At 34.0% G+C, this 27,445-nt stretch overlaps 1 protein-coding gene across 1 annotated transcript in view; it reads left to right on the top strand.

Annotated features, from left to right (window-relative positions):
• Positions 1 to 22,418, top strand: part of LOC105098979 (cytochrome P450 20A1) — a 47,051-nt gene extending 24,633 nt beyond the window's left edge. Inside the window, exons 6-13 of the mRNA XM_031451967.2 lie at positions 883 to 961; positions 4,683 to 4,798; positions 5,640 to 5,694; positions 8,395 to 8,515; positions 11,424 to 11,535; positions 12,728 to 12,792; positions 17,579 to 17,668; positions 17,818 to 22,418. Coding sequence (XP_031307827.1) covers positions 883 to 961; positions 4,683 to 4,798; positions 5,640 to 5,694; positions 8,395 to 8,515; positions 11,424 to 11,535; positions 12,728 to 12,792; positions 17,579 to 17,668; positions 17,818 to 17,968 — 789 coding nt within the window. The 3' untranslated portion in view covers positions 17,969 to 22,418. The remainder of the gene's footprint in view (positions 1 to 882; positions 962 to 4,682; positions 4,799 to 5,639; positions 5,695 to 8,394; positions 8,516 to 11,423; positions 11,536 to 12,727; positions 12,793 to 17,578; positions 17,669 to 17,817) is intronic.
• The last annotated feature ends 5,027 nt before the right edge of the window (positions 22,419 to 27,445 follow it).

The raw sequence follows: 27,445 nt of genomic DNA, 5'->3' as shown, positions 1-27,445 counted from the left end.
GTTTTTGCCTGTTTCTCTATTCTTGGGGACCTCAGTTTGCCCTAGGTCCTCCACCTTGGATCATCTTAGCGATCCAAGAAGAGTTGTTGATTTTTCAGTCTGTTCAGCTTTTTGTCGTTGGAATGAAGTAGCTAAATGAATTCAAATTTTTCATCATGAATTCTTGCCCTATGTTCTGTGTCATGCTCGAAGGATATTCCTAATATAAACATTTACTCTACATTTTCACTTTTAATAGTTTATTTTTTACATTTAAATAATTTGAAAGGCATGTCTTTGTAAGGTAAGACTTGAGGACTCAACTATATTAATAATTTTTCAAATATTTAATGTTGGTTAATATATATTTTGTTCTTCCCCATGTTCTTTCAGAACTTTTGAATTATAAACAAAGTTTTTTCAGGAGTTGATTATCTAATTTTGAGATGATTAGAAGCCTATTCTGTTGTTAACTATATCTTTAAACCTTAGAATAATTTTTAACTTCTTCTGGTTTTCAGCCAGTGCTTATCAATATTGCAGGTGAAGTAAAAATTTGGAATTCCCAATGAATTTTACGTATCCACTGGTGCCATTACATTAAAAAATTGAGAATTGACTCTACTGCCATGTCCTTTTCCTCTCCATTCCTACTCCTCTGAAAGGAAGGGAACTTTTGACTTGCTAATTATAATTAGTTTGAAAGTACTTTGAATGAAATTATTAAGATATGTACCCTATCCTCAAAGACTATGGAGTAAATGATTATGCAGCGCACTTGTAAGGGAGAGCTTAATCATCGGTTCCGTTGGTGAGACAGGGGTTCTGCCATTATTAGCTTAGGTTGCTTGGTGTTATTTGGGAAATTTACTTTAGATAATAGATATGTTTTCCTGTTTTCAGGTTTGGTCTGAGATTGGAAAAGGCTTTCTAGATGGATCACTTGATAAAAGTATAACTCGGAAGAAACAGTATGAAGATGGTAAGTTTTACCACTCTTAATTTTTGGTGAGGATAAAAGAAAATGTGCCCCGATTTGAATAGGGTTATCTCTGAATCATGAAATTATAGGCCATGTATATTTTCTTCCTTTATGTTTTTTCCTACATTTCCTATTATGGAAGTTTTTCTTAAACAAAAGAGGGGAAAAAGCAGTGAAGTAGTAAACAAACTCTAGTACTCACTGCAGAATGAAGGTGCTGTAGAGCTGGTATAGCCAAAACAATTAATGGAATATATAAGGGCACAATCCTGGGAAAGCAATTTAACAATACATGTTAAGTCATAAATAATGAATGAAATTATCTAAAATAAGAAAATATTCATGAATTTTTAAAAATATTTCAATTCCATTCTGAAATCTGTCTAAAATATCTGTCATGGATATTTTTGTAGTGCTGTTTCTACAAGTAGAAAATCAGAAAAAAATAAATATGCAACAGTATAGGAATTGCTGCAGAAATAATGTCAACATGATTAAATATTGTGTAAAAAATGTAGCGACATAAAAAATTCTTGGGGGAGGGTATAGCTTAGTGGTAGAGCACATGTTTAGCATGCACGAGGTCCTGGGTTCAATGTTCATTACCACCATTAAAATAAATAAATAAAAACCTACTTACCTATTCCCCCCCAAAAAAAAACTTTAAAAAAACTTTAAAAAATATTCTTGGCAATATAATAGTGAGTAAAGAAATTTCAAAATTATTTAGCATTGGTTACGCATTTATAAAATCTACACAGAAAAATAGTGACTTTAGTTTAAGATGGCACCCCCCAAAGTTATTCTCCCTCCTTTTCCTTTGGTTCTGTATTTTTGGTCAGTGATTTAATGATTATGATGCTTTAATACCTTTATTCTGAGCTGCTGTAATTCCAGTTTTGGAAGTAGGTAGGGTAAATTAACATACATAGGCTGCATTGGAATAATGGATTATTTTTTGTATATAATAGTATTGCTTCCCAGGATTCTCTTCCTTTGTTTTCTTCAACAGATGTTTATTGAGGCCTGTCCTATATGTGCTAAGCATTATTCTGTGTATATATAGAAGACAAAAATCCCTGTCCTTATGGGGCTTACCATTCTGGTGATTCCCTTAATGTCCAATGTTAAGTCCAGAAAAGTCAATTTAATTGACACATTTTTTGCTATCTGGTTTTCATTACTGTTCTGACTATCTTGATGGATGCATTTGGATTAATTCCCCTTAATAAAAAATGTATTTTATAGTATTGGTCTTAATATAAGATGAAAATTAATAATTTATATTCTTTGAAACTAAATAAAAATAGATTGTCCAGTATGATATGCTCCTTGGGCTGTAACATGGATATAGAGCAAATTTGAGCTTTTATTGAAAATGATTGTGTTTTGGTATTTATGTGAGTGGGAGCCCATGCCGGGGTTGCTGCTGCTTTTGGTTAAGTGAGTAAATCTCAACCTGGTCTGTACATTAGAATCACTTTGGGAACTTAAAACAAAAAATACTGAAGATCAGGCCCCAACCCTAGGCCAGCTTATTCAGAATCTGAGATAGAGATGTCCTAGGTATCAGATATTTTTATAAAAGCTCTCCAGTTTATTCTGATACACTGCTGGGATTGCAAATGTACAGCAGTAGTTCCCAAACTTGGCTACACATTGACTCTTAAAAAAATTTTTGAAGCCTGGCTTCCACTCCTAAACATTAAATTTAATTGATATGAGATATGGCTTGTATTTTGTGATTTTTCTTAAAAGCTTCCTTTGATTCTAATGTGTAGCAAAGTTTGTGAACCACTGCATTACAGTGTTAATAATTTCTCATTTTAATCACTAATATGTTATTATATTCATTCAATTCTGTAAATAGTGAAAACCTATAGTATCCTGGTATGTTTTTGGTTCTGGGGAGATGTCAATGAACAAAACAAACAAAAATTCCAGTCCTATATTCTAGTGGGAAGAGGCTAAGTAAGTAAACTCAGCAGTGTGTTGAAAGATGAAAAGTTCTGTGGAAAAGAATAAATCAAGACGGGGGATAGAAGTGCTCGGGGTGGGGAGGTTGCAGTCTTAAATAAGATTATTAGGAAAGGCTTCACTCAGATTAGGTAGGTGACTTGAGCAAACACTTGCAAGAGATAAGGAAACCAGTCAGTGCAGATCATGTGGGGTATCCACACGTCCAGGGGAAGAAAGAATATTCCATGCAGAGGAAAAGTAGTTGCAGAGTCCTTAAGGTGGGATTCTCCCTGGTTTATCTGAGGTGCACCCAGGAGCTGTGTGGCTGGAGTGAAATGAGTCAGAAGAGGAGTAGAAGGAGATGAGACCAGAAAGATTGGGGGATGGGATAGACTCTCTGGCTTATAGATCGCTGTATGACTAAGTTGCTACATGAGATAGGAAGCCACTGAAAGGTTTTGAGTAGAGTTATGGTCTGAATTATATTTTTTAAAGGATCACTCTGGCTGCTTTGATATACTGTAGAGGCCCAGAGTGGAAGCAGGGAGACCAGTTAGGGGGCTATTGCAATAAACCAGGCAAGAAAAATCATGTGGCTTGGATTAGGTGGCTAGTAGCAGAAATATAAAATGAAAAAAAAAAAAATAGAAGAGTAAGGGAGAATAATTCTGTATTTGAAGATAGAATGACCAACATTGGCTGCCAGATTAGATGTGGGGTACAAGAGAGAAGGAGACACCAAGGTTTTAGGCCTGAGTAATTGTAAAATGAAATTATTAGGACATAAGATGGGGCAGCCTGTGGAAAGATCTAGTTTTGAGGAGAAAGATCACAACTTCAGTTTTGGATATGTTATGTTTAGTATGCTTCAGACATCCAAGTGGAGATGCTGAGTTGATTGTTAGACATACAAGTCTGGAGTTCAGAGGAAAGCGGTCCTAACTAGAAATATAAAGCTGGGAGTGTTCAGTACATAGACTGTATTTAAAGCCTTGAGAATGGTGACCACCAGGGTAATGAATGTGAATAGAAAAAGAGGAGAGGTCCAAGGAAAGAAGTCCCTGACCTTGGGTATTCTGTCAGTAAGAAATTCGAGAGAGAAGGGCTCAACAAAGGATACTGAGAATGAGCAGGCAGCAAAGTGGGAGGAAAATGTGGAGTCCAGCAGAGTGTGGAATTCTGGGAGCCAAATGAAAAAGTGTTTCCTGCAGAGTGAGTGATCAACATCAAAAGCTGTGATAGGTCGAATAAGAGGGGGTCTCAGAAATGATCTTTGGATAATTCTCTTTACAGTTGGGTATCAGTTAATAATCTTTTACGTTTCAGTAATGTGCTTTTCTGATTGTTTCACATCTGTTTCTGTCTGATTCGGGAGAAGAATGCAGTTAAGAGGACAGGACTAAGGAAGGTGGATGGTATTGGGGTGGGAGGCAGGGTGTATGTGTGTGGAGATCTCTAAGGTGTTAGCATCATTCTGCTTCTTGACCTGGTGTTGACATTATGAGTGTTTGCTTTATAGTTATTCCTTAAATTGTGCATATATGTTTTATGCACTTTTGGGTATATATGTTAATTTTAACAAAAAGAAGAGAAGTAATTTGATGAGTTTAAACAAATCAGCTTTTAAAAAATTGTTGGTTACTGCTCATTTACCTTTGAAAGTTTTATTCTGCACATAGGAACATTGTACAGAAATACAAAAAGCATTCAATCCTCACAAATGCTTATATTCTAAAATCTTTTTTTGTTTTTCTTCTCTAAGCCCTTATGCAACTGGAATCTATTTTAAAGAAAATTATAAAAGAACGAAAAGGAAGAAACTTCAGTGAACGTATTTTCATTGACTCCTTAGTACAGGGGAATCTTAATGACCAACAGGTGATGTAATTTGTTAAACGTTTATCAAACAAAAGATAATCAGACATGTATAGAGTGTGCTTTTATTCATTCACCCCAAATGCCCCCCTAGAATTCAGTGGCTTTCTTCTCTTTTGTTGTACATCATCCATAAACAGTGCAAGTGTTTAGTTTCCTGTTATTTAGCTCTTTGAAGCAGCTATATAATATTTAATATTTGTAAGCAGATATTGAACCAAAGTGTGTCTGATCATATAACAGGAGGACTTATATAAGCCTTTATCGACTAAGCAGCTCTGCCTGCATGATCAGGTGGGCTCGGCTCCTTCCCAGTGTGCACCTGTTACCCCAGCGCACTACTGGGGGGCTGTGTGTTTGCGGTGTTGTCAGGCAAAGGTCAGGAGTGAAGCCATTATTACCACACATGTTCATTCTAGGAATCTTCTGCCCTGCTCTATGCATGTGAGTCCTCCTAGACAAAAGTGGTTTTCTGGGTGTGTGTGTGGGTAGAGAAATTGAATCAGGCTCCCGGACAGTTGCAGGCTCCTCTCCCCTGTTCCTGAGTCTTCATTGCTGCACTCGGCTGAGCCAGAAGGATAGGACTGAGCCAGTTTGTTGGATGTATCATGAGCCCGTCAAGTTGCCTGATAAAAAAAAATGCTTGCTGTATCAAAAAAGCAGTGTAGTATTTAGGTTGGTTTTTTACGTTACATGGGTTTTCTTTAAGTGAAAAGAGTCCTAAAGAAATAACATACTTTTTTTCCTTTCCTTAACCCCAGTTCTATACTCTAGAGTATTTTACTGGGGCCTTATACAGGCCACTTTACATTTCACAGTTTCTAAACTTAGTTTTGTTTCCTAGATCCTAGAAGACAGTATGATATTTTCTCTGGCCAGTTGCATAATAACTGCTAAATGTAAGTATAAATTGATTTCTTTTTGAGATAGATTATAAAATGTACAAGGATTAAGCTATTCTAAAATCAAGAAAATATTTGTTTGCAAGACCTCTTTATAATTTCCCTTCCTTCTGTTTTATTCTTGTTTGAAAGGCTTGATTCACACAGGCACCTTTTTTTTTTTCTCACCCCAGGTGCTCTGTGACACCTCTGAACATTGCCATAAATTTCTTGACACAGTTTATGGATTGTGAATTCTAGTTAGTGCGTTTAAAATGAACTGCTATTGACACCTTTGCAGTCAGAGCTGTGAGCTTTTCAGTTTCCTGCTGCGGCTTTTCATTTTGACTTCAATTCAGTCTGCTATTATTAAGGTTTGCCAGCAGAGGATATAGGCCACAGAAACCATCATTTAAAAGAACTCTCTTGGTGGATTTGAAGGTGATTTTTAGTTAAAATTCTAAAATGTGTGATATATTTCTAAGTTTCCTTACTGGTTTTTAGTTTATCAGACTACCATTTATTCATACATTATTTATAAAAATTTGTATATATCCATAAAAATATGCTAACATAAAATGGTAAAGAAAGTATTAAAACATCAGTTTAAAATCTAAAACACTTATGTTCACTTGAAGGATTTCATTCACAACTCTTTCTGTTTAAGGAAATTAAAAGCGGGTACAAATGTCAACGTCTCATAAATTTTTCTTCTTTGCAAAAATCTTGACATCTAGAGATGTCCAAATATTATAGATAAAATGGAATTTAGGTAAGCATGTGTCAAAAACAATATATTGAACCTTTTTAAAGCATACTTGTTTAAAAAATTCATTACATTAAAATGTATCTTTGCTAAAAACCTTCAAAAAAATCTGATACCACAGTTGTGCTCTGGATACCACAAAAAGTTACCATTTCCAAGGTTGAGTTGATATTTTAATCTTTTTTTTTTGCAGTTTTTAGGGGGAATTTTCAGAGTACTGCTATTTATTTTTGCATGTGGAATGGTTCGTTTTTAAGGCATCTCTGAAATTTTTGAGAGGCCAAATACGCAGGAAACCTTCATTAAAGTCCCTCCTCTTTGACTAAGTAGCCTTGAGCAAGATAGTGACCTCTGCATTTTCTACTTTTCTAAAATAAGGGTTTAGCTCTAGGTGACCTGCAAGGTATCTTTCAACTTTAAAATGGTATCTTTGTTCAATACTGTAATTAAAGAATATTAAGTGGCTTAAAATCACATTTTAAAGCTATACCCCCAGTCATATTCTTTAATAGAGTTCTACAGAAGGACCATTGAGGTTATTAAGCTTATACAGTTACATTAATTTTAAGTGATAATATAGTCAAGCAGGGTGTATGAGTGCCTGCTGTATGCAAATCCCTGTGCTAAATCTTTCACTATTGTATATTACTACATATTGTTGTAAAATTGCATACATGTACCTGTTGTACACTGTCTGCATAAGTTTTCACGTCACTTGTGAAATAAAATTCTACAGTTCACTCAGAAGTCATAGTTAAGAAACATAGGTACGAAAAAGTTAAGGACAATTATTCATATGCCTTTTATAAACTCTGGGTGTGAGTAAACTATCAAAATAATTGAGTACCAGGTAGCTGTTGATTTTAATGATACAATAATATTTAGTGTAGAAAGTGAATTATGTCTTTTCCAGGCATTGGAATTAGATAATATGTGAATTTGGCAAACATTAAGAAAAATTAACTTTGAGACAGATTTAAGCCAACCCGTTAGCTCAGGAAAGAGATAATTTAATAAGTAGAGGTAGATATTAAAAACATTTTAAAAGTACTTGACATAGAAATAGTATTAGACAGAGTCATTGCAAACATAATCTAGGGAAAGAGGTGCTGTATGTCTAGGTGATTCCATAATGAACAGTTGTAATCCCAGTGGATTCCTAAAGGAAATATAACTACTCTGTTCTGTTTTATGTTCAGCGTGTAGTTTTCTTAGCTTTTGATTTCTTCAGTGAATATAATCCATGAGCCATTTTAAGCAAAAGTAGGCCATAAGCTAGTGATCTTCCGCTTTTTGTGTTCATCAAAATAATTGTGGTATTTGTTGGAAGTATAGATGTCTGGACCACACCCTAAACCTACTAAGCCAGGCTCTGTGGGTGGTAGGGTTGTGCCATTGAACAACTCCCAGATTTTTGAGAAGCACTGTCCTAAGCAATAACTGGTCTCAGTTCTTGAACCAGTATATCTACCATTACAAGTAAAAATTTGGACTATTGGTTTATAAATAAATCTTCTGCTACTTTGATTTGTATGAATCATTTCATTAAGACTCCTGAGGGAACTGATAAATCAGTTTTTTGATTTTACAAGTTTGAGTGAACCAGACAATCTATCACAGTTATCAACATTTAACTCTTTCCCAGATGTGAAGTTTATTTATTATCAATACTATTTTACCTAAGGTAAAATGCATTTGGTGGCCAGTTTTAACAAAGAAATCTTCAAAATTTCACTGTCTCTTTTTGGGAGTATTCTATAAATGTTCATGTTCTGTTCATGAAGTACAAAATCTGTGAACAATCTTGTTTTATTTTTTGGTAGCATTTATATATCTTCTGTATCAGAAAAAAAAAAAAGAAAACACCAAAACAAATAGTAAGTTTTTTTCTTATTTTGCACTCAACTATGAATTAGCTGCTTTCATTGTTTTTAATATAAATTTTCACCTAGTGTGTACCTGGGCAATCTGTTTTTTAACCACCTGTGAAGAAGTTCAGAAAAAACTGTATGAAGAGATAGACCAAGTTTTTGGAAAGGGTCCTATTACTCCAGAGAAAATTGAAGAGCTCAGGTAAGAACACAATAAAAGAAAGAGGAGATCATTAAAACGTAAGTTTGAACTGGTCGATCTAATTTAAAGATAATTGTAAAATGTCTGGGAAGGCTATATATTTTTATGGGATTTAAAATATTTACATACAGATTTTGATACATCATTTAATTTTAAAAATCGTAAGATAGTTCTGGGAAACCTTTACATGAGCCTGTATGAAATCAGTTGTCAGTGATGTCTAGTAATTGGAACATTCATACTTTGTTGATGGGACTGCAAAATGGTACAGTCCTGTTGGAAAACAGTGTGGCAGGATCTTATAAAGTTAAATATAGCATCTGACCCAACAGTTATCCCAGGCATTTACCCAAAAGAAATGAAAATATATGTCCACACAGAGACCTGTATGTGAATGTTCATGGCAACATTATTCATAATAGCAAAAAATAGGAGCATCTTTCTATAGCATCCCTATAGAAAAGAAGATAGGGATACAGCCATTGGAAAGAACTTGAAGCTGTGGGTTTCACAGGGAGACTTCTGTTACAAATACTTCAGATTTTTTGGAAACTTTATTTATTACGTTTTTAACTTTAAAAGTAATACATACTTGTCTTTTGAAGTTTTTATAATACAGAAATGTATGAAGTGGAAGGTGAATGTCCTTTTTAAATGTACCCATAAGAGAAAACAATTGTTAACTATCTTTATTATTTTTCCAGACTTTTTCTTTGCATATATACATATGTATTTCAAACAAAAAATTTACAAACATTTTAAAATACAAAGTATATAACTCTCCTCTAAGTTCCATTTTTTCTCTAAGTGTTTTTTGGACAGTGTTCCTATATGTGGTAACTCCACCACATCCAATCAGTGATTATATTCTATTGGTGTTACTTTCCAGACAAAATTTAGTTGGAAGTTTAGTTTTAGTTCTTTCTGTTGCCCCCACTCTATGCAGAGCACCATCAACTTGTCTGGGATATTTCAACAGCCTTGGATCTTGCATCCCTCCAGTGCATTCTCCAGAGTGCTACTGGATGGAGCCTGTGACTGTATGTACAACCTGGGACCAATCCCAAACCAACAATCTCAGGGCATCAGAAATTTTCAAAAGCTTCTCATATGATTCTGATGTGTAGCCAAAGTTGAGAATCACTGTGCTAGTCATCTTTCTATATCTGGGGAGACATATCTGATCAGATGACTCCAACAATTTAAAATCCTGCAGTGACTTCTGGTTGCCCTTAAGATAAAATTTAAACTCACTTATTTAGCTTACGAGGCATTTCAGGAGCTAGGCCTTGCATTCCTCTCCCACTTTACCTCTTGTTACTTGTGCCTCTTCATACCCTTGGATTCAGCTATACTGAGATTCTTTTATTTCTTCAGATGTAAAGCTCTCTCTCTTATCTTCTGACTTTTGAAGACTGTTCCTTTGTCTAGAGTGTTTCTTTCTCACTTCTGTAGACAACTCGGGGTTTTTCTGCAGGTCTCAGCCTAAGTGTTTATTTCTCTGCAGGGTCCTTTCTCTAGTTAGGTGCTCTTGCCATGTATTCCCTAACACCCTGAAATTTCTTTATCATAACAGTTACTATGCCTTTTTAATTGTTCATTCTTGATGTCCCTTCCTCTGCCATCTAGACCTTGAAATTCTTGAGGGTATCTGTCTTGTTCACTGTTGCAGCTCAGTATCTAATACAGTGCTTCTATTGTAGTAGGTACCCCCCCAAAATTTTTGTTCAAAGAGAAAAATGTTTCCTCTTTTATCTTTTTTAGAAATTATAAAAATCAACATTCCTATACTTATATCTTTGCTAATATTTCCAATTATTTCTGTTAATAAGGTCCAAGAAATGAGGTTATTATTTAAGAATATATACAGTAGGTATTTATGATTAGGGGCTATGGAGTAACAGACTTAGGTTTGAATCCTCTCAATACTACTTAACCTGCTGTGTGATCTTAAACAATTGCCTCATTTTTTATACCTGTAAAATAAAAAAATAATACCATCCATGAGTTTCTTATAAGGATTAAATGAGATACTGCATAGAAGGTATTTAGCAGAACTGGCTCATAGCAAGATTTCAATTCATTTTAGCTTTTATTCTTCTCATAGTGGTGCATACTTCGTATTTTCATATGTGTTGCCAAGTTACCCTTCAGAAAGGTTGTACCAATTTGTGTTTCTACCAACTGAACATGAATGTCATTTTCTCTATTTTTATTAGTATTGTCTATGACAGTACTCTTGTTCATCTTTGCTAATCTGGCAGGTAAAAAATTTTTGCTTTGATTGGCAATATTTCCATTGTTAATGAGATTGAAAATCACTTCTTATGTTTCCAGGCTATTTGTGTTTTTTTCTCTTTTTGTGTATGGCTTGCTTTTTATATTTTCTGTTCATATTTCTGTTGGGGTAGTTGATCATTTTAATTATGGATTTTTAAAGAGCTTTGATGCACTAAGGATATATTTACTGTAAATATTTTTCCTACTTGTAATTTTACTTATGATGATTGCAAGTATGTAACAAAAATTTCTGTAGTCAGATTATTTGTATTTTTCTTTATAGTATTCATCATTGTGTCAATATTTTTATAATTTTAAGTAGAAAAGTCTTTTATTAAAAGTTTTATTAACTCCTTTATTAAAAGTAAACTGCATTTCTACTCAAAAATTGTAAAAATACTGTTTGAGTTTTCTTCTGGTACTTTTAATGTTTTTTGTTTGTTTTAAATTTTTACTCACCTGAACTTTATATACCTCGAATATGTAAGGTAGTTTAAGCAGGTAAGAATTATGATGTGGCTAGTTCAATTTAGGAAGATTATGAAAATTGTTGAATGATACCTTAATGTATGTACACTTCCAACTGCCCCTCCCAGATAAAGATATTCAGAGAAATTTTTTTAAACAGATACTGTCGGCAAGTGCTTTGTGAAACTGTTCGGACTGCAAAACTGACCCCAGTTTCTGCCCGGCTTCAAGATATTGAAGGAAAGATTGACAAATTTATTATTCCTAGGGAGGTAGGAAACATTTGGTATACTTAACTCATTCAGTTATTCTTTTCAATTTTTTTAGTGTGTATTTATAAGTCTTTATTGTTTAAAGTGTCTAGTAAATGCTACCTGTTATTAAATCAAAGACAGTTATTTTACATAGCAAAATGATATATGCTTGTTTTAAAGATCAAACAATATAAAAGAAAGGCTCACTTCTCCATAGGCACTATTGTTAATAGTTTAGTGTGTATTTTGCAGATTGTTTTCTGTGTATGTGTGTTACTCTGTGTGTGTGTATACATACACATATATATATGTATGTATTTTAAAAAACCAACTTTATATGTGAAAGGTTACTCTTCATATATTGTTCTTTAATTTTCTTTCGCTGAGTATATCATGGCTATTAATACAACTGGCACTTACTGCAGATCCAACTAGCTATTTTTAATGGATGTAAATTACTGCATTGTGTGAATGTACCATCATTTATTTAAGTAGTCCCCATTGATGGAAATTTAGACTGACGTTAATTTTTTCATTATTACAAATTACATACTTGTACAGGTATTGGGTAGAGCCTTAGAAATGGAGTTTTGGGGCCAAACTGTGTGTGTGTGTAAAATTTAAATTGCCCTCTAAAAGGCAATTTATATTTTGAGCAACAGTATATGAGAACGCTTTTCCTTTCCATATTCTTACCACCTCTGGATTTATGAATCTTTTATATATATTGTGAATCTTGTATGAAAAGTTGTCTCAAACCCTGATCATTGGAGAGACTGAACAGCTTTTCATACATATACTAACAGCTTGTATTTCTTTTGTGATATATCTTCTTTCTAGTGAGCTTGTCTTTTTGTATATTATACATATTCTGTCAATTATATGGGAAATATTTTTTTCTTGTCTATTATTTATTTTTTACTGGTTTTATGGTGTGTTTTGTTTTGTTTTTACTGGATACTGGTTTTAAATGTTCATATAGTTAAGTCTGTTAATCCTTTATGGCTTTGATATTTTGTGACATGCTTAGAGATGCCTTCTCACTATGAGATCACCAAAGTAATGGCCTGTGTTTTCTTCTATTATTTTATTTTTTATTTTGTATTCATTATCTATATTAAAAGAGCTTTTAGGATGAGTTGGCTTTCTGGGAGTCATTTTGTCTCTGTTAGGCCTTGAATAACTAGAGTAATTTCTTTTTTTTTTGCAGACCCTTGTCCTTTATGCCCTTGGAGTGGTACTTCAGGATCCCAGTACTTGGCCATCTCCATACAAGTATGAAATTTCTGTCGTTGTCTTTGTGGTTATTGATTTTTATGTGTTTGCCTGTTTTGCATTCCTTTTCTAAGTTTTTAGGAGAAAATTCAATACGTAACAATGATGTAACAAAAGAAAGTGGCTGCCTTCCCTGTATGTCTTCTGCTCACTACATTTTCTTTCATGAACCTGCTGTCTGCTACTCTTTGTCCCTCCATCACCAATTCTATCCTGAGATCTATTTAATTACTTGATCTCTACAATTATCCTTTAATTCCAATAGAATTTTCAGTTCTTTTATTGGTAAGTAGGTATTGCTTGTGCAGTTTCTTAGTTTTCCTTCCATTGGTCTCAATTATTAAACTCTCTAGTTGAGGTCAGAAAGTAGGTGTTTTGCTCCTGTTGTTACGTGGTGAGAATGAAGAACGATGGTCATATTGTTTGCCTCCTAGGTAAGCATCTGGTCAACTCTGCCTTAAAGGAATGGGTTAAGATTTACCACCCTGTAAGAAGGTTATATATTGAGTTGATTGGGGCTAAGACAGCTGTGTACAACTCCAGGGGCAGGATTTATGGCATGGTTGAAGTACTAGGAAACCTACTTCTGGAGCATAAGGGTGGGACATTTTATGGGTTTCTGTCAGTTTTTAATGGTTCAATGATTAAATTAAAGGGAAGTCTATAAATAAATGAAATAGCAGTCCTTCAAAAAATTTGCTGTAAAAATTAAGTAAGTTTTGTTTTCCAAGGGGCTTTTTTAAGCAAAATTAAGGATATACATTAGTTTAAAAAAAGTATGCTTATAGTTATAAAAAAATTAAAATTTCAAATTTTAAAGTCTTAAAAAATTTTCATGTGGAAAAATGCCAAGTTTTTTGGTAAATTTTAGGTACCATATGAAAAGTATAAGAACTTTGCTGGAGATTTTGACATTATTCTTATCCTCAAAACACTCAGAGAATCTAGGTTACAAGTTGAAAATACTGAAAGGAATATATGCTAAGATGTGGAAATAATTTTTAGGAATCAAATGTAATAAAATTTAGGAAATGTTAGTAATAATGTTGTATGCCAAGGAAAAGCTTTCTTAAGTTGGGACCTTATCACTTATCTCTTGTGAAAGGTCCAGAGAGTCACTTTTGTAAGCACCTTGAGATGATCCTTGAGAGACTAATTCACACTAAAAAAAATGTTCGCAGGACTGAGATAGACCGTGTAGAGACAGTTGATTAATTATAGTTTAAATATAATTGTCACACAGAGAAAGATGAAGAGGTTAACTTTTTTCACTAAACTTAATGCTCTTGAGGTCAGCATCGCATGCTGCATATCTTTTTATGGCTGAGTAGTAGTCTATTGTATGGATGTACAGTTTGTTCAACTTTCGCCCACTGAAAGAAAGACATTTGGGTTGTTTCTAGTGTTTTGATATTATGAATAAAGCTGTTATAAACATTTATGTACAAGTTTTTGTGTGAACATAGGGTTTCATTTCTTTGCATAAATGCCCGAGTGTGATTGCTGGGTTATAGTGCACGTTTAATTTCACAGGAAACTGCCAGGCTATTTTTCGGAGATTTTCACTATCAGTGTTTGTGAGATTCAGCTTTTCTCTAGCCTCAGTGGGATTAATTATTGTCACCATTTTTTATTTTAGTTGTTTAATAGGTATGTGGTGATATTTCATTGTGGTTTTTATAAGTTTTCTTTCTGAGTAACTAATATCACCTTATTCTCCTTGTAGAAAAATGTCTAGATATGATTTATTTACAAAAATAAATGCATAGAAATGCATTATTACTGTTACTTTATTGGCAGTGTCTCAGAGGAAGAAACCCTGGTTCAAATTTTATAGCTTAAATGGTTAATAATGTAAATATTACTCTATACCAAAGGATGAAATATTATCAACAGAAAAACCATACTAAAGTAGGAATGGTGATAAAACAATGGTGATAAACATCAAAACCTCAGTATGTACTGGGACCAAGATGATGACACAGAAGCTCCTGAATTCCCTCCTCACACAGATGCATTGAGTGTACAGCTCACGTGGAGCAGTTCCCTCTGAGAAAAATCCAGAAACTAGCTGAGTGAGTCCTACACAGTGGGCAAATGAGAAAATACCTACATTTGAAACAGGTAGGAAAGGCTGAGACACACTCTTTACATAAACCTCACCCTCAGCACAGTGCCATGCAATCAGGAGGGAACCCCCAACTCCCAGCTTCTCTCTGAGAATCGAGGGATTTGGATCACACATTTAATGCCCCAGCTTTAAAGACTCCCACCTGAGAGAAGGGCTCCCGAAACATCTAGCTCTGAAAGCCATTGAGGCTATCATTTGTTAATGATACAAAATAATAAAAGATGTAAAATGTGACATCTGAAACATAAAGTGTTGAGGGAAAATGTGAAAATGTAGAACTTTTGTATGCATTTGAAGTTGTTATCAGCTTAAAATAGACTGTTAGAACTATAGTATGTTTTATGTAATACTCCTGATAACCACAAAGCAAAACCTGTAGTAAATGTGCAACGTATAAAGAAAAAGGAATCAAAGCATCCCACTATAGAAAATCATGAAGTCACAAAGGAAGAAATGGAAAAAAGGAACTACAAAACTGCTGGAAAACAATTCGCCAAATGTCATTAGCACATCTATACCTATCAATAATTTTTTAAATGTAAATGGACTAAATTTTCCAATCAAAAGACATAGAGTAGTTGAATTGATTAAAAAAAAAAGACTTGACTACATGCTGCCTATAACAGAGTCATTTCAGCTGTAAGGACACAGACTGAAAGTGAAGGGATAGAAAAAGTTATTCTGTGCAAATGCAAACCAAAATAAAGCTGTATTTAAATCAGACAAGATAGATGTTAAGCCAAAAAGTGTAACAAGAGACAGAAGATCATTATGTAATGATAAAGGGATCAGTTCATCAAGAGGATATAACAATTTCTCATATTTATACACCTAGCTTTGGAGCACCTCAGTAAATAAAGCAAATATTAATAGATCTGAAGGGAGAAATAGCAATGAAATAATAGTAAGGGACTTCAGTACCCCACTTTCAACAGTGGGGTAGGCAGAACGTCTAGGCAGAACATCAATAAGTAAACATTGGATTTAAACTGCAGTTTAGACCAAATGGAACTGTCATACACATGTAGAACTTCCTATCCAACAGTAGCAGAATACTCATTCTTTTCACGTGCACATGGAACATTCTATAGGATATATCATACGTTAAGCCACAAAAAACATCTCAGTGAATTTAAGAAGTTTGAAATCGTATCAAGCATCTTCCCAACCACAAGGGGGGAAAAAAGTAAGAATTTTACAGAAAAAACAGCTGTAAGTATAATGTGTATTGCCAGGGAATTGTATTTAGCTAATGTTTTTATATAGTTAAGTTTGTTCATGATATCATTTATATGGAATCTAGAAAACCAAAAAACTTCCAACAGAAGAGTAGAAACAGAGAGTAGAATAGTTGTTACCAGGGGACAGAATGGTGGGGATAGGGAATAGGGAGCAGGCAAAGGGTACAAACTTTCAGTTATAAAATGAGTAAGGTCTGAGGATCTAATGTATGACATGGTGATTATGGTTGATAGTACCAAATTGTATACTTGAAATTTGCTAAAAGAGTAGAAGTTAAGTGTTCTAACCACACACACATGAAATGGTAACTATATGTAATGTGATGGCTATGCTGATTAACTTGAGGGTGGGAATCCTTTTATGATGTGTATGCATATCAAATCATTGTATTGTATACTTTAAATATAGTACAATTTTATTTGTCAATTATAATTCAATAAAGCTGAAAAAATTAATATTTAAAATTGAAAAACCTCCAGTATTTGAGATTAAACTATCTATTTTTCATTTTGGCTTTTATTTAATTTTTAATCCTTAAAATTGTGAGGTATTTCATAAAATAGTTGGAAAAATCAAATTTGATTCTCTTTTAATCTGGGAATACATTGTTATCTTCAAGTGAACATTTAGGGTCTCAGTTTTCAAGATAGTTTTTAAAAAGAAAAGTTGGTTAAATTTGATACAAATTTTTATATAGACTGTAAATATGGTGTATTCCAAAAGTGAAAGGTAATTTAGACTTTCTTAAAAAAAGAAAGAATTCTTTTTTTTTTTCCCTCATAGTAGTGTTGAGATCTTTTAAAAACATTTGTTTTGGGAGGAATTTTTATGCTCCTTTGGTCGGTGGGTTATTTGTTTTGTTTTAAAATACCCATTTTCCCAGTGACTTTTTAGACAGTAAAATTCTGTACAATAAAAAATCTTTCCTAGCCTCTTTATTTCCCTCATTAAGTCTGTCTAATGTAATTGAGGAATATAATTTTAAGTCTAGTGTTTCCAATTTTAAGAAATAAATTTTAATTGAAGAGGCAATGTAAAATGCCTCACGTTGATCAGATGGTCTTATGTAACATATTTTGAACACTCTTAAATTTAAATACTCATTATATGGTTTTGTATGATTTATCCTTATATCTCATAAAATACTGTGAGCACATTTTACAATTTCATTTCTTCCTGGTTCTAGAGAAATGTATTTTGCATCTGTTGTTTGGAAATAAGCAAAAAGAGACTGAATTGAATATATGTTCAAGAGTTTAGGAACATAATAATAGGTGAAGTTTAAATATAATGTGACAGCAGTTTCTATCTCCAGTAGTTTTTAAACTTTATCATATATTTGTGTTCTTATCATGTAAATATGTACAATGCCAGTGGAGCTATGATGTGATCAGTCCCAAATCTTCTCTTTAGGTTTGATCCAGAGCGATTTGATGATGAATCGGTAATGAAAACCTTCTCCTTGCTCGGGTTCTCAGGCACACAGGAGTGCCCAGAGTTGAGGTGAGATGATGGAGAAAGGAAATTGAAAGGAAAGATGCCAGACTTTGTACTTATAATTTTGATGATCACTGTTAATGAGAATGAACAGTCTATATAATTAGAGTATAAGTGTTAATCTTTAGTAACCAGGTGACTTTCTTCCTGACTAGGTTTGCATATATGGTGGCCACAGTACTTTTGAGTGTACTGGTAAGGAGGCTGCACCTACTCCCTGTGGAGGGACAAGTTGTTGAAACAAAGTATGAACTGGTGACATCATCCAAGGAAGAAGCTTGGATCACTGTCTCAAAGAGATATTAAAGTTTTACACATTTAACTTTGTTGAGGAAAATGACCATTTAGAAAATCTGTATTGAATCCTTTTATAAACCAAGTATCGTTGTGTAATATAAACGAGTACTTCATCATGCAAATTTGGGTTTTTGTATATCAGATTGTCTTAATGCATGATATGCATTTATACTTATTGCATCAATATAGTGATAATTTTAATGGGAAGCCTTCTACTTTTAATTTTTATTTTATCACATTCTATGCTGTTATTTTCATGTGCTTAGCCTTAGTTTGATCTCTAAAACCAATATTCTTGAAGAGAAATTATTTAGCACAATAATGTTTTCTGAATATTCCTAAAAGAGAAAAGTAATCCTAACTCCTTTTCATACTTCCAGTAAATCACCTTAAAGAGGAAAAGTAAGATTTTCCGTAATTTTATTTTTTGGATTCATATTTTTATTTTCTAAGTATAAGTTAGTTTATGTTTAATCATTGTTATTAGATTTGAATAATCATAGAATAACCTACCTTGTATTTGCTATTGTTATGCCTTCCCAGACAAACTGTGTTCATTTCATAACTGATACAAGGCTCATCATTTTGAACAGTTCTGAATCATTTGGAAAATAATATAGTTCTTTTTGAATGTGTTTTGAGTATTCCTCTAAGTAGCAAACTAAGATTGAGGTTTGCTTGTCCTTTTTCAGTGGAAATCTTATAAGCACTATATTATTCCACTAATTCTCATTTGTGGAAAAAACAATTCCTTAATTTGTTTTTTATTATTATGTCATATTCTAAACATAATGAACTTAAAATTAAGAAATGAGAGCTTATTAAATCAAAACCAAAAAAAAAAGATGGGTGAAAATATTTGCTAAATACGTGACAGGGATGATATTGATATTACATATAAAGAGCTCATACAATTTGGTAAGAAAACATACAGTAGATTAATGGACAAAAGACATGTATAAACAGCTTTCACGGGGGGGATACAGCTAATAAACTTTAGAAAAATGCTCATTCTCACTAGTAAGCCAAGAAATATTGGGGTTATTTCAAAAATATGTTAAGTATCTTTCAAGATTTACATTTTAGTACTGATAAGTTTTATATTTAATACTTTTTATTAACAGCATTGTATTTTAGTTCACTTTTTTTGGTTACACTGTTCTTGAAGAATTTTTTTTTAAATACGTTTTTTTAAAGATAACACTGAAGGAAACAAGCCAAGTGCTGATAGCAAAGAAAAGAAGAATAATGATAAATGTTTGCAAGTGGGCTTATGTTTGACACTGCTGAATTCTACTTGTAATTTTAGTTTCGAGAATGTTATTAACTGAGTTATTTTGTGCTGTGTTTATGGTTATACAGCTAACATTTTAGACCTAGTCATGAGTGGTTAAACATAGAATCTAAGTAATCATATGCAGCCTTTATTTCTGACAAAAATGTTTAATTTATGGAATAATTTAAATTCTAAAACTTAAAGTGAAATGTATTCATAGTTCATAGCATCATGTTGTTTCTAAAAAGGCATGTTGTTAAATTTATTCCCTCCGCCTATTATTTTCTATGCTTTTCTGCATATAGAGCACCTTCCTTTTGTTATCCAAGTACCTTCATTGATTTGGAAACTGGCAGTGAGAGGTTAGAGTAGGCAATTGATGTGTAAACCAAGTGTCAGTAAAATCAGATGAGGTAAGTGGAATTTTAAAGCAAGTGAGACCTGATCAGCAGCAATGATCAGGGCAAAAACAGGGTAGCTGAGCCAGAGAGTTAGGGCATTGGCATATTGCCAATGAATGAGGCACTGTATAATTACTAATAATGATTGGAATCAAAGAAAATAGAGGAGAATAGAATCAGCTAAATAAACACATTTTACCCAGAGTTACATGACTAACCTAAAACATTAAAAATAAGTCATCTTCTGGAGGATTTTTAAAAAATAAAAATACTGTTAATCATGTATAAAATAAGTTATCCATTCTGTGTTATTTTCTTTTGCCAAATGACCTACATTTTAGTAGCTTCAGTATCACTGGTGACTCGTACGTAGCATGGCTCTTAAGTTTTATAGCTTTCTGGCTTTTTAAAAACTATTTCTTCACTGATTTTGATTTGCATTATTTTTTATAATTTAGAGGTTTATTGTTAAAAAACATCAACGTAACACATTTTTTGTGTGTCATGAAAGGGCTCTTCCATGTTTTGGGCTCATAAAATTCAAAGCAGAATTAATTCCGTGCATGTGTTTGGGAAAAACAAAAAACTAATATGCTGGCCAACAAATGTGCAGTTTCATTTTATTATATAAATAGATTCTATCTTATTTGTAGGCCTGATATCAAAATTTATTTATTTGTTTTCTTTATATTAAAAGTTTATATTTTAAACACAAAATGTTTTATTTTTATTAGAAAAATTATATAGGTTTATTGTAGGAAAATCTAGGAAATACAGAAGCACAAAAATAGCAAATTCCATCACCTGTACTCCCACTACTTGAACTTAACCAGTGTTAAACTTCTGAGGCAGATCATCCTACTCTCTTTTCTTATTCCATATACAATTTTTACTGACATTATATGTAATATTCTCTTCTTTTAATGTATTATGAAGCAGTAGTGTTTTCTACAGCTGGAACATGAGTATTCATCTCACTCAGAATGTAAGCACAGACTTTTGTCATTCTTTTTCTCTTCCTCTTTCGCTTCTCAGATATTGTTATTCTTCTCATCTTTAAAAATGGCCTTACTTCTCCACCCATTCTATCAAAACAGTTATATATTAGTACACCCAGGTTACTAAAGTCGTAGCACAATCTAGATGTTGCAGTGAGCATTTAAGAAATGAAATTACTCTTATCCTAATGAAAATCTTCAATATAATTAAGTTCAAATTGGGATGGCATTTCAACTTCTAAAAGGAAATTTTAAGAATCCATGTTGTTTTTGAACTCCGGGGCAAACACATAAAGATTCTTCCCTGAAGACATCTTTATTCTTTTTCCTCCAGATCCACAAAAAGTACTATTAACCTTTATAAAATGTACTTTTTTCACATGTGGTTATGTTGACAGATTGAAAACCGCTTCAAAAACATACTTCTACTGAATGTGTAAAAGTGAGGACACGACCAGTAGAATTAAGGAGTCGTTTAGTAGCTGTGAGAAAACAGCTGCGAGTGAAATGGACACTTTTCAAGGGCGGGTTTTTATAATGTCAACAAATTGATGCTAGTGACCTTATTATTTTTTATTTTTTTTCTTAGCCAGTCCTATGCCTGTTAGCCTAAGTTCCTAAGACTAGTGATTAAGATAGAAGGGGAGGAGTTGTGGGGAGGCAGGCTATGACAACAAAGAGTTACTGTTACTGCAGAAGTCAGAGGAAATCGCAGGCAAAAAAGGCTCAATACAATGTTGCTTTGAGCATGGTGAGTGACCTGCTCTGATCAAAAAAAGGACTGAGATTGAAACTTGCTGAAGGTAGAACAAGGGATTGGAACAAGCATTTGTTACAAACCAAATACTTTATATACCCATCTCCTTTAGTCCTTAGAACATAACAGTAGGTACAGGTAGGACTAACTAAAATAGTTTTTAATTTTTGAGAGAAGAAATACTGTGAGTGAAGATAGCAAATACTAGCTAGGAAACAGTAAGTAAAAAGATCTAAACTTCAAATTATCTTAATATCTTCAGTGGGGTTTAATGGTATATTTTATTTTTATTTAAGAGAATCAAGCAATAGTTTCAAATGATACACAGTTCATAATAGCTAAAGAAGATGATTAAAAGAGTAATGTAACAATAGTGTTAGAAGAAATCTTAAAAAAGAAAACTAATAAGCTGCCATCAGCAGCCATTTGTATAACTTGATTTTTTTTGTTGTTACCACTTACATGTATTTTTACCTATTGCAATCACAACAATACGGTCTACCTTTCATTTAAAGCATTTTAAACATTTTTCTTTGTTACTTCATTTTTGTAAGGTCTTCTTTTGGGGGGTTGGACTTTTAAAATATAAGTCAATTTCATGTTTGATTTATAGAACTTTATGATGCTGAGTGAATGGATAATTCTTAAATTTGAACTGGGAGCCATTTTGTAAAATATCCAGGTAATAAACAAAAAGGCAGGAAATGACATTCCTTCTTCTAGTCTGCTTCCCATTTTATCAGTTCATAGTTTGGTGGCTGTCTTTCTACGGATTGGGAATGAATATTGTTACAGCACGGATAAAATGCCAGGAACAATAAGTCACAAATAATCCTGTTTGGTAATTTAAAATTTTTTATTTACATCTAAAATACTGGCAAATTCTTGTTTTAATTTTTAACAAGTGATGGTAGAGAATGAAACTGTGTCACCCCACCAGTATAACTGTATCGTAGATAAAGTTGTAAAGTGCCTGTCTCCAAAAAGACAATCAGTAAACATTTTTTAATAAATGAATGAAATCTTCTTTGAGGTTTTCTGTGCATATAGAATAAAATAAAGGAAATTCCTGAAATTACTTAATAGTTGAAAAAGATTCCCAGAGAACCAAACTATTTCTAATGCTAATAGTACTTTGTGATATGCTAAGTACCCCATTACTGGAAATATTTAAGATGTTGTGTGGACATATTTCAGTGATGCCTCTATTAGGTGTGAGCATAGGTTTAGAATAGGCTATAGTTCTACAAAACATCAATCAAAATAGTTGGTAAGCAAGTAGTCCTTTGTTCCTTCTGTATCTTATCACTAGACCATCATTGAATCAGGGAATGTTTAAGGATCAGCGTTTATTAGGTTAGCAAGAATATTATTTCCTTAAGTGTCTCATGGAACACTATCCTGTGAGACACTCTGAGGAAAAGTTTCCTTGATCATATTCGTTCTGAGGTTCTCTATACATGTTACATACATTCTTAGATACCTATAATGCATATTAGTAAATTAGAAGTACTGAGAAGTTCTACTGTGAGGAAACCTATTTTAACTTGGCTTAACACTGAAAGTTCCAAATGTATTTGATGAAGGTGCCCCTTTTTCCAGTTTTTCCTAGTATCTTGAAAAACAGTGTTCCATGGGAATGTAGTGTTCTGTAGAACAGAACCCATTTTGTCCAATATGATCTACAGACAAGTAGGAGGCTCAAGGAACATGTGTTAGCTAGTTCTTTAACCTGTGCATGGTCTAGAAATTCTCTAGGCTAGTAATGACCATATTCTGAGAACCAAACCACCAGAATTTCATATTCTCTCACTCCCTTGCCTCCACCTCTTTTCCTTGTCAGAGCACAGCGCCCTCTTACCCTACTGACTCTCTCCTATATGCTTCTCCTGACTTCCATTTCTTTCCAAAGAAACAGAGCCCATTTAGTCAGGCAGAAGTGTTTTATTGGTCACTAAATGCATGCCAGATCTTAGGCAGGCACTGGGGACATAGCAGTGAATGAAACAGACGTGACATTTGCTGTGTTCTGTCTCTTCTGTGCTTCACCTCAGGAGGAAGACCCCCAAAGTCTCATGTGTCAAAGATTAACTTTCCAGCACTTCAGCTCGCTGGCTTTGGAAGCAACTCAGGGACACTTTATGTTAGTGGCTAGAAGGGACAAAGGAAAGAACTTGTAGATGAATACATGACAAGGAACAGAAGGCCTCAGTTGCAGGCTGTAGTTACAGGGGGAAGAAGCACAAGGTACCGTTAGTGTCAAACCATTATTTTTGTTATTTTTAGTTTATGATCAAGAGAATTAAGCTAGGTATCTTATTAAGAAAAACTGTCAACATTGATGCTGAATACTGGAGATCATTCAGAGTGAGAAGAAACAAAGCTAAGAGAATTGGTTTGACTAGGTTAAAGAGCAGTTATTTATTTGAAGTCATTTGTATGAATTGTTCAGTTAGGTGTGTTCGTCTTTCATGATTTGTTGCTTGTGTTGCAAGGTCATTAGCTAAAAGGTAATTGATTTTTGGAGCTTAAAAGGACCTTGCAGAGATTATATGGCATAGGCTGCTCACAATTTAAAATGTAGAGGGAGAAGCCTAGGGCCTCTAGGAGTTGAAGAACGACGTTACTGGGCTTTCCCGTTGAATTTTTCTCGTAGCCTTCTGAAGATATGTGCTTAAGTCCATGCTGCTATTATATTTGTAGGATTTTATTAAGCTTTCAAGGAGGTGCAGATTCAGAAGGAATTGGAATTTTTTTAAAAAATATTCTTGATACAGAGCCTTAGAAGGAGATGCAAATATGTTTTGAATGTTAAATTTACTTAGATTTAAAAATACGTATCTTCAAGCCAAGTTGCCATGACAACATTTCTTAATGTGTGTATAAAATTTATGTCTGTCTCTTTGAGGTTTTCATCTTTCCCAATACAGGGTTTAATCACAAGAATTGGGCACTGTGGTATATTCCAATCTAGATGGTGCTCTATGGGAATTACATAATTTTGGAAAATGCAAATCAAGCATTAGAGCAATTCTGTAGCAGGGTGATCCTATCAAGGTTAGTGTCATCTTGTTTTCTCCAGTCTCCGGAGAGTGATATGGTTTCAAACCCAAGATGATATTCTAGATTAAAGTAGAACCATGAGTCTGTACTGAGTATCTGTATTTTCATATTTAAAGGATTTGTAGGAGGGCCCTAGTTAAATTGGGGAAATTTTGGCCTAAATCTCTTGGTTAGCTTCCAGACCAATCCAGCTTCCTTGGGATCATCTAAATCTTTTTTTTTTTTCTTTTTTTTTTTTTTTTTCAATGGAGGCACTAGGGATTGAACCCAGGACCTAAACTAAGCATGCACTCTACCACTGAGGTATTCCCACACTTCCAGATCATCTAAATCTAATCCATAGTTGCTATCATAGATTGAACCACAAGAGACTTCTCTACAATGGCCAGGCATGTGCACAGAGACACCGGAGAGGCTCCTTCTGGCCTGAACTCCAATTCAGCAATACTAGAGAGATACCGTCATCAGATTTCTTCACTTCCTTTTACCTCACTTCAGATACCTTTGTCTGTGAAGCTCTGTTTTGCATGTCAGGAGCCAGGAAGAGTACTAGGATTTTGGAGACCCAAAGTTTAGGAGGAAGAAATTCTCTTCAATTCTAGAAATATGAATTTATTTAGCAGTGGAATAAGGGGGTAGTCACTGGTACTGTTTAGTAATATTAACTATGACTTTAACTTAAGAAGTCTTAACATGGCTGCCTGAAATTTTGAGATGCTTGCTAAAGAGCAATGTTTCTTTGTATTTTATATTTTAATTTCTCTGTGGTACAGTTTTTTTTAAATTAATGTTTTGTAGTAATTTAAGAGCCCTTGAAGACAATTAACTAAGTTGAGGTTAGAAGTATGATGAGTTAATTTGCTAGTTTTGATTTACTTTAGTCTTAATAGACTTTGTAAAACTATGTTACATTTAAGAGAATCCATGGATATTTTAAAATCTAATTCCCTTCTAAAAGGGGGAAATTAAAGCTGAGAGAGGTAATTTTATATGGGAATTTGCCCAGGCTTGTACAGTTTTTTTTTTTTAACTTGTTCAGAATGTGATTTCCTTTTGGTTTCATCTTATTCTTTAAAGGGTGAATTTAAAACCAAAGAGAGGCCCCCTAAGCAAAAAGAACTGCCTAAATTAGTATATGGTGCTCTTGGTAACTGAGAGAAATGGGATGATAGTCTCAACAACAAACACACAGTTGAAAAGAGATGTCCCACTATGGTGTTTATAAAGGTTTTGGGGTTTATTTTTTTGTAAGAGGCACAGTCAGGGCCAACTACATAATTTGTGGGGCCCAGTGCAAAATGAAAATGTGAGGCCTTGCTGGGGAAGGGGTCGATCTCCCCACCCATGGGTCTGCTCTTTTAATCCATAGTTGATGAGAGTCCCCCAGGGGATTGATATCTCCATGCTGGGTCAGTGTTGCCTACCTGGATCAGTGGTAGGTGAGAGAGCCCCACTCAGTCACTTGGAAAACATGCTGTGGTATGGCCAGCCCAAGGCAGAGATGACTGCTTCCTTGCCCTGCCTCAAGATGTTGCAGAGCAGACTTCTTGTGGGACCCCAGCCCTCCCCACATCTATACCTAGGGCCTCACTGGAGGGTGATCATGGCAAAGTGGGCCTACCTCACCAACTCTCCTGCTAATGCAATCTTAGTGCTGCTCTGGGCAGAAGGCAGCAAGAGTAATGGGCAGGGATGGGGTGAGGGAGGCTGGGCAGTGTCTAGGGCACCAGGGAGCAGGAGGTCACTGAGAACATGTCTGGGGAGGTAAGGAAGTAAGCTCTAAGCCCCTGGTGCACGCTCCAGGGTCCCACTGGATTTCACTTACGAAACATAAATTCAAAAAAAATTTTGAGAATTTCACTGTGGTGCCCTTAAAATGTTAAACCCCAGCATAGGATCCTTCTGAGCAGTGGGCTTCCGTGGGACTGCGCTGGTTGCAGCCCATGGAGCTAGCCCTGGACAATCTGACCTTATAGTGCTGTGACTTAGTGATTTTTGAGGGCTGCACTTCCTGGTTTTGTGCTAGTTGTCCCTGCAAATACCCATAAACGTCTTATTTATGATTTATCATCAAGTGATTTAAACCTCTCTGGGATATCTTAAAATTATTTACAAAATAGGCAATAAGTAGATGCCAAACTTAAAAGCAATTTTGTAACACATTTTTATTAAAGTTGCAAAAGTAATCTAGTACACATCTTTCTCTCAAACCCCATTTCACTGATGGAACTGTTACTTTCCTGTATTTTAATCATAATCGCCAAAAATTTTCCTGCTGGAAGGTAAAATGGGATTTTTGCCTGAAATATCATCATAAAACCCTATGAAATATTTCAGTGATATGAGTCATTCACTTATTCATATGGTTGGACATTTAGGTAATAGAAATCTGTGAGAAATATATTGTTAATTCCTGTGGAGGAGGAAGAAATTTTAAGTGTAGTTAAATTCAGTGTTCCTTGTCATTTTAAAATATCAAAATTATTCTGTTCTGCTCCTTTCTTTCCAAGAGGCTACATAAAATTACTTTGACAAAATCATGATTCACTTTTTTTGCTGTTAACTTCTTCTACATTCCCTTTTGTGAACACAGCAATCAGCAGTCAGCAGGATCATTATTCTTTATCAACCTTGTGCTACACAAATGAGGCTTCTTACCATGTACCATGGTGTTTAGTTAGCAATTTTGTCAAAGTATAACCTCTTTGTTTGCAACGTTACTGAAACTGACAAGAAATAGATTATTAGAAAGAAGCAGTTCTACAAATTGTACATGCTGTAGGTCAGTAAATATTCAGCATACAGGTTTCAATGGTATTATACATAATCAGAAAAACTGGTACATATTAAGTTAGCAATTCATGTTATTAATTGAAGGTCAGTATAGTTTTCAGTAATAAAAATCTTGTTAATACATTTTGAGGCTTGAAGCTCTATAAAATCTTTAACATAATTTAAGACAAAATATGAACAATTTTAGAAATCCAGTTT

Source organism: Camelus dromedarius, chromosome 4, assembly GCF_036321535.1.
Source record: "Camelus dromedarius isolate mCamDro1 chromosome 4, mCamDro1.pat, whole genome shotgun sequence".
Lineage (NCBI taxonomy): Eukaryota > Metazoa > Chordata > Mammalia > Artiodactyla > Camelidae > Camelus > Camelus dromedarius.
The sequence above is the reverse complement of the archived record's forward strand: the minus strand, read 5'-3'. Positions and strand labels throughout refer to the sequence as shown.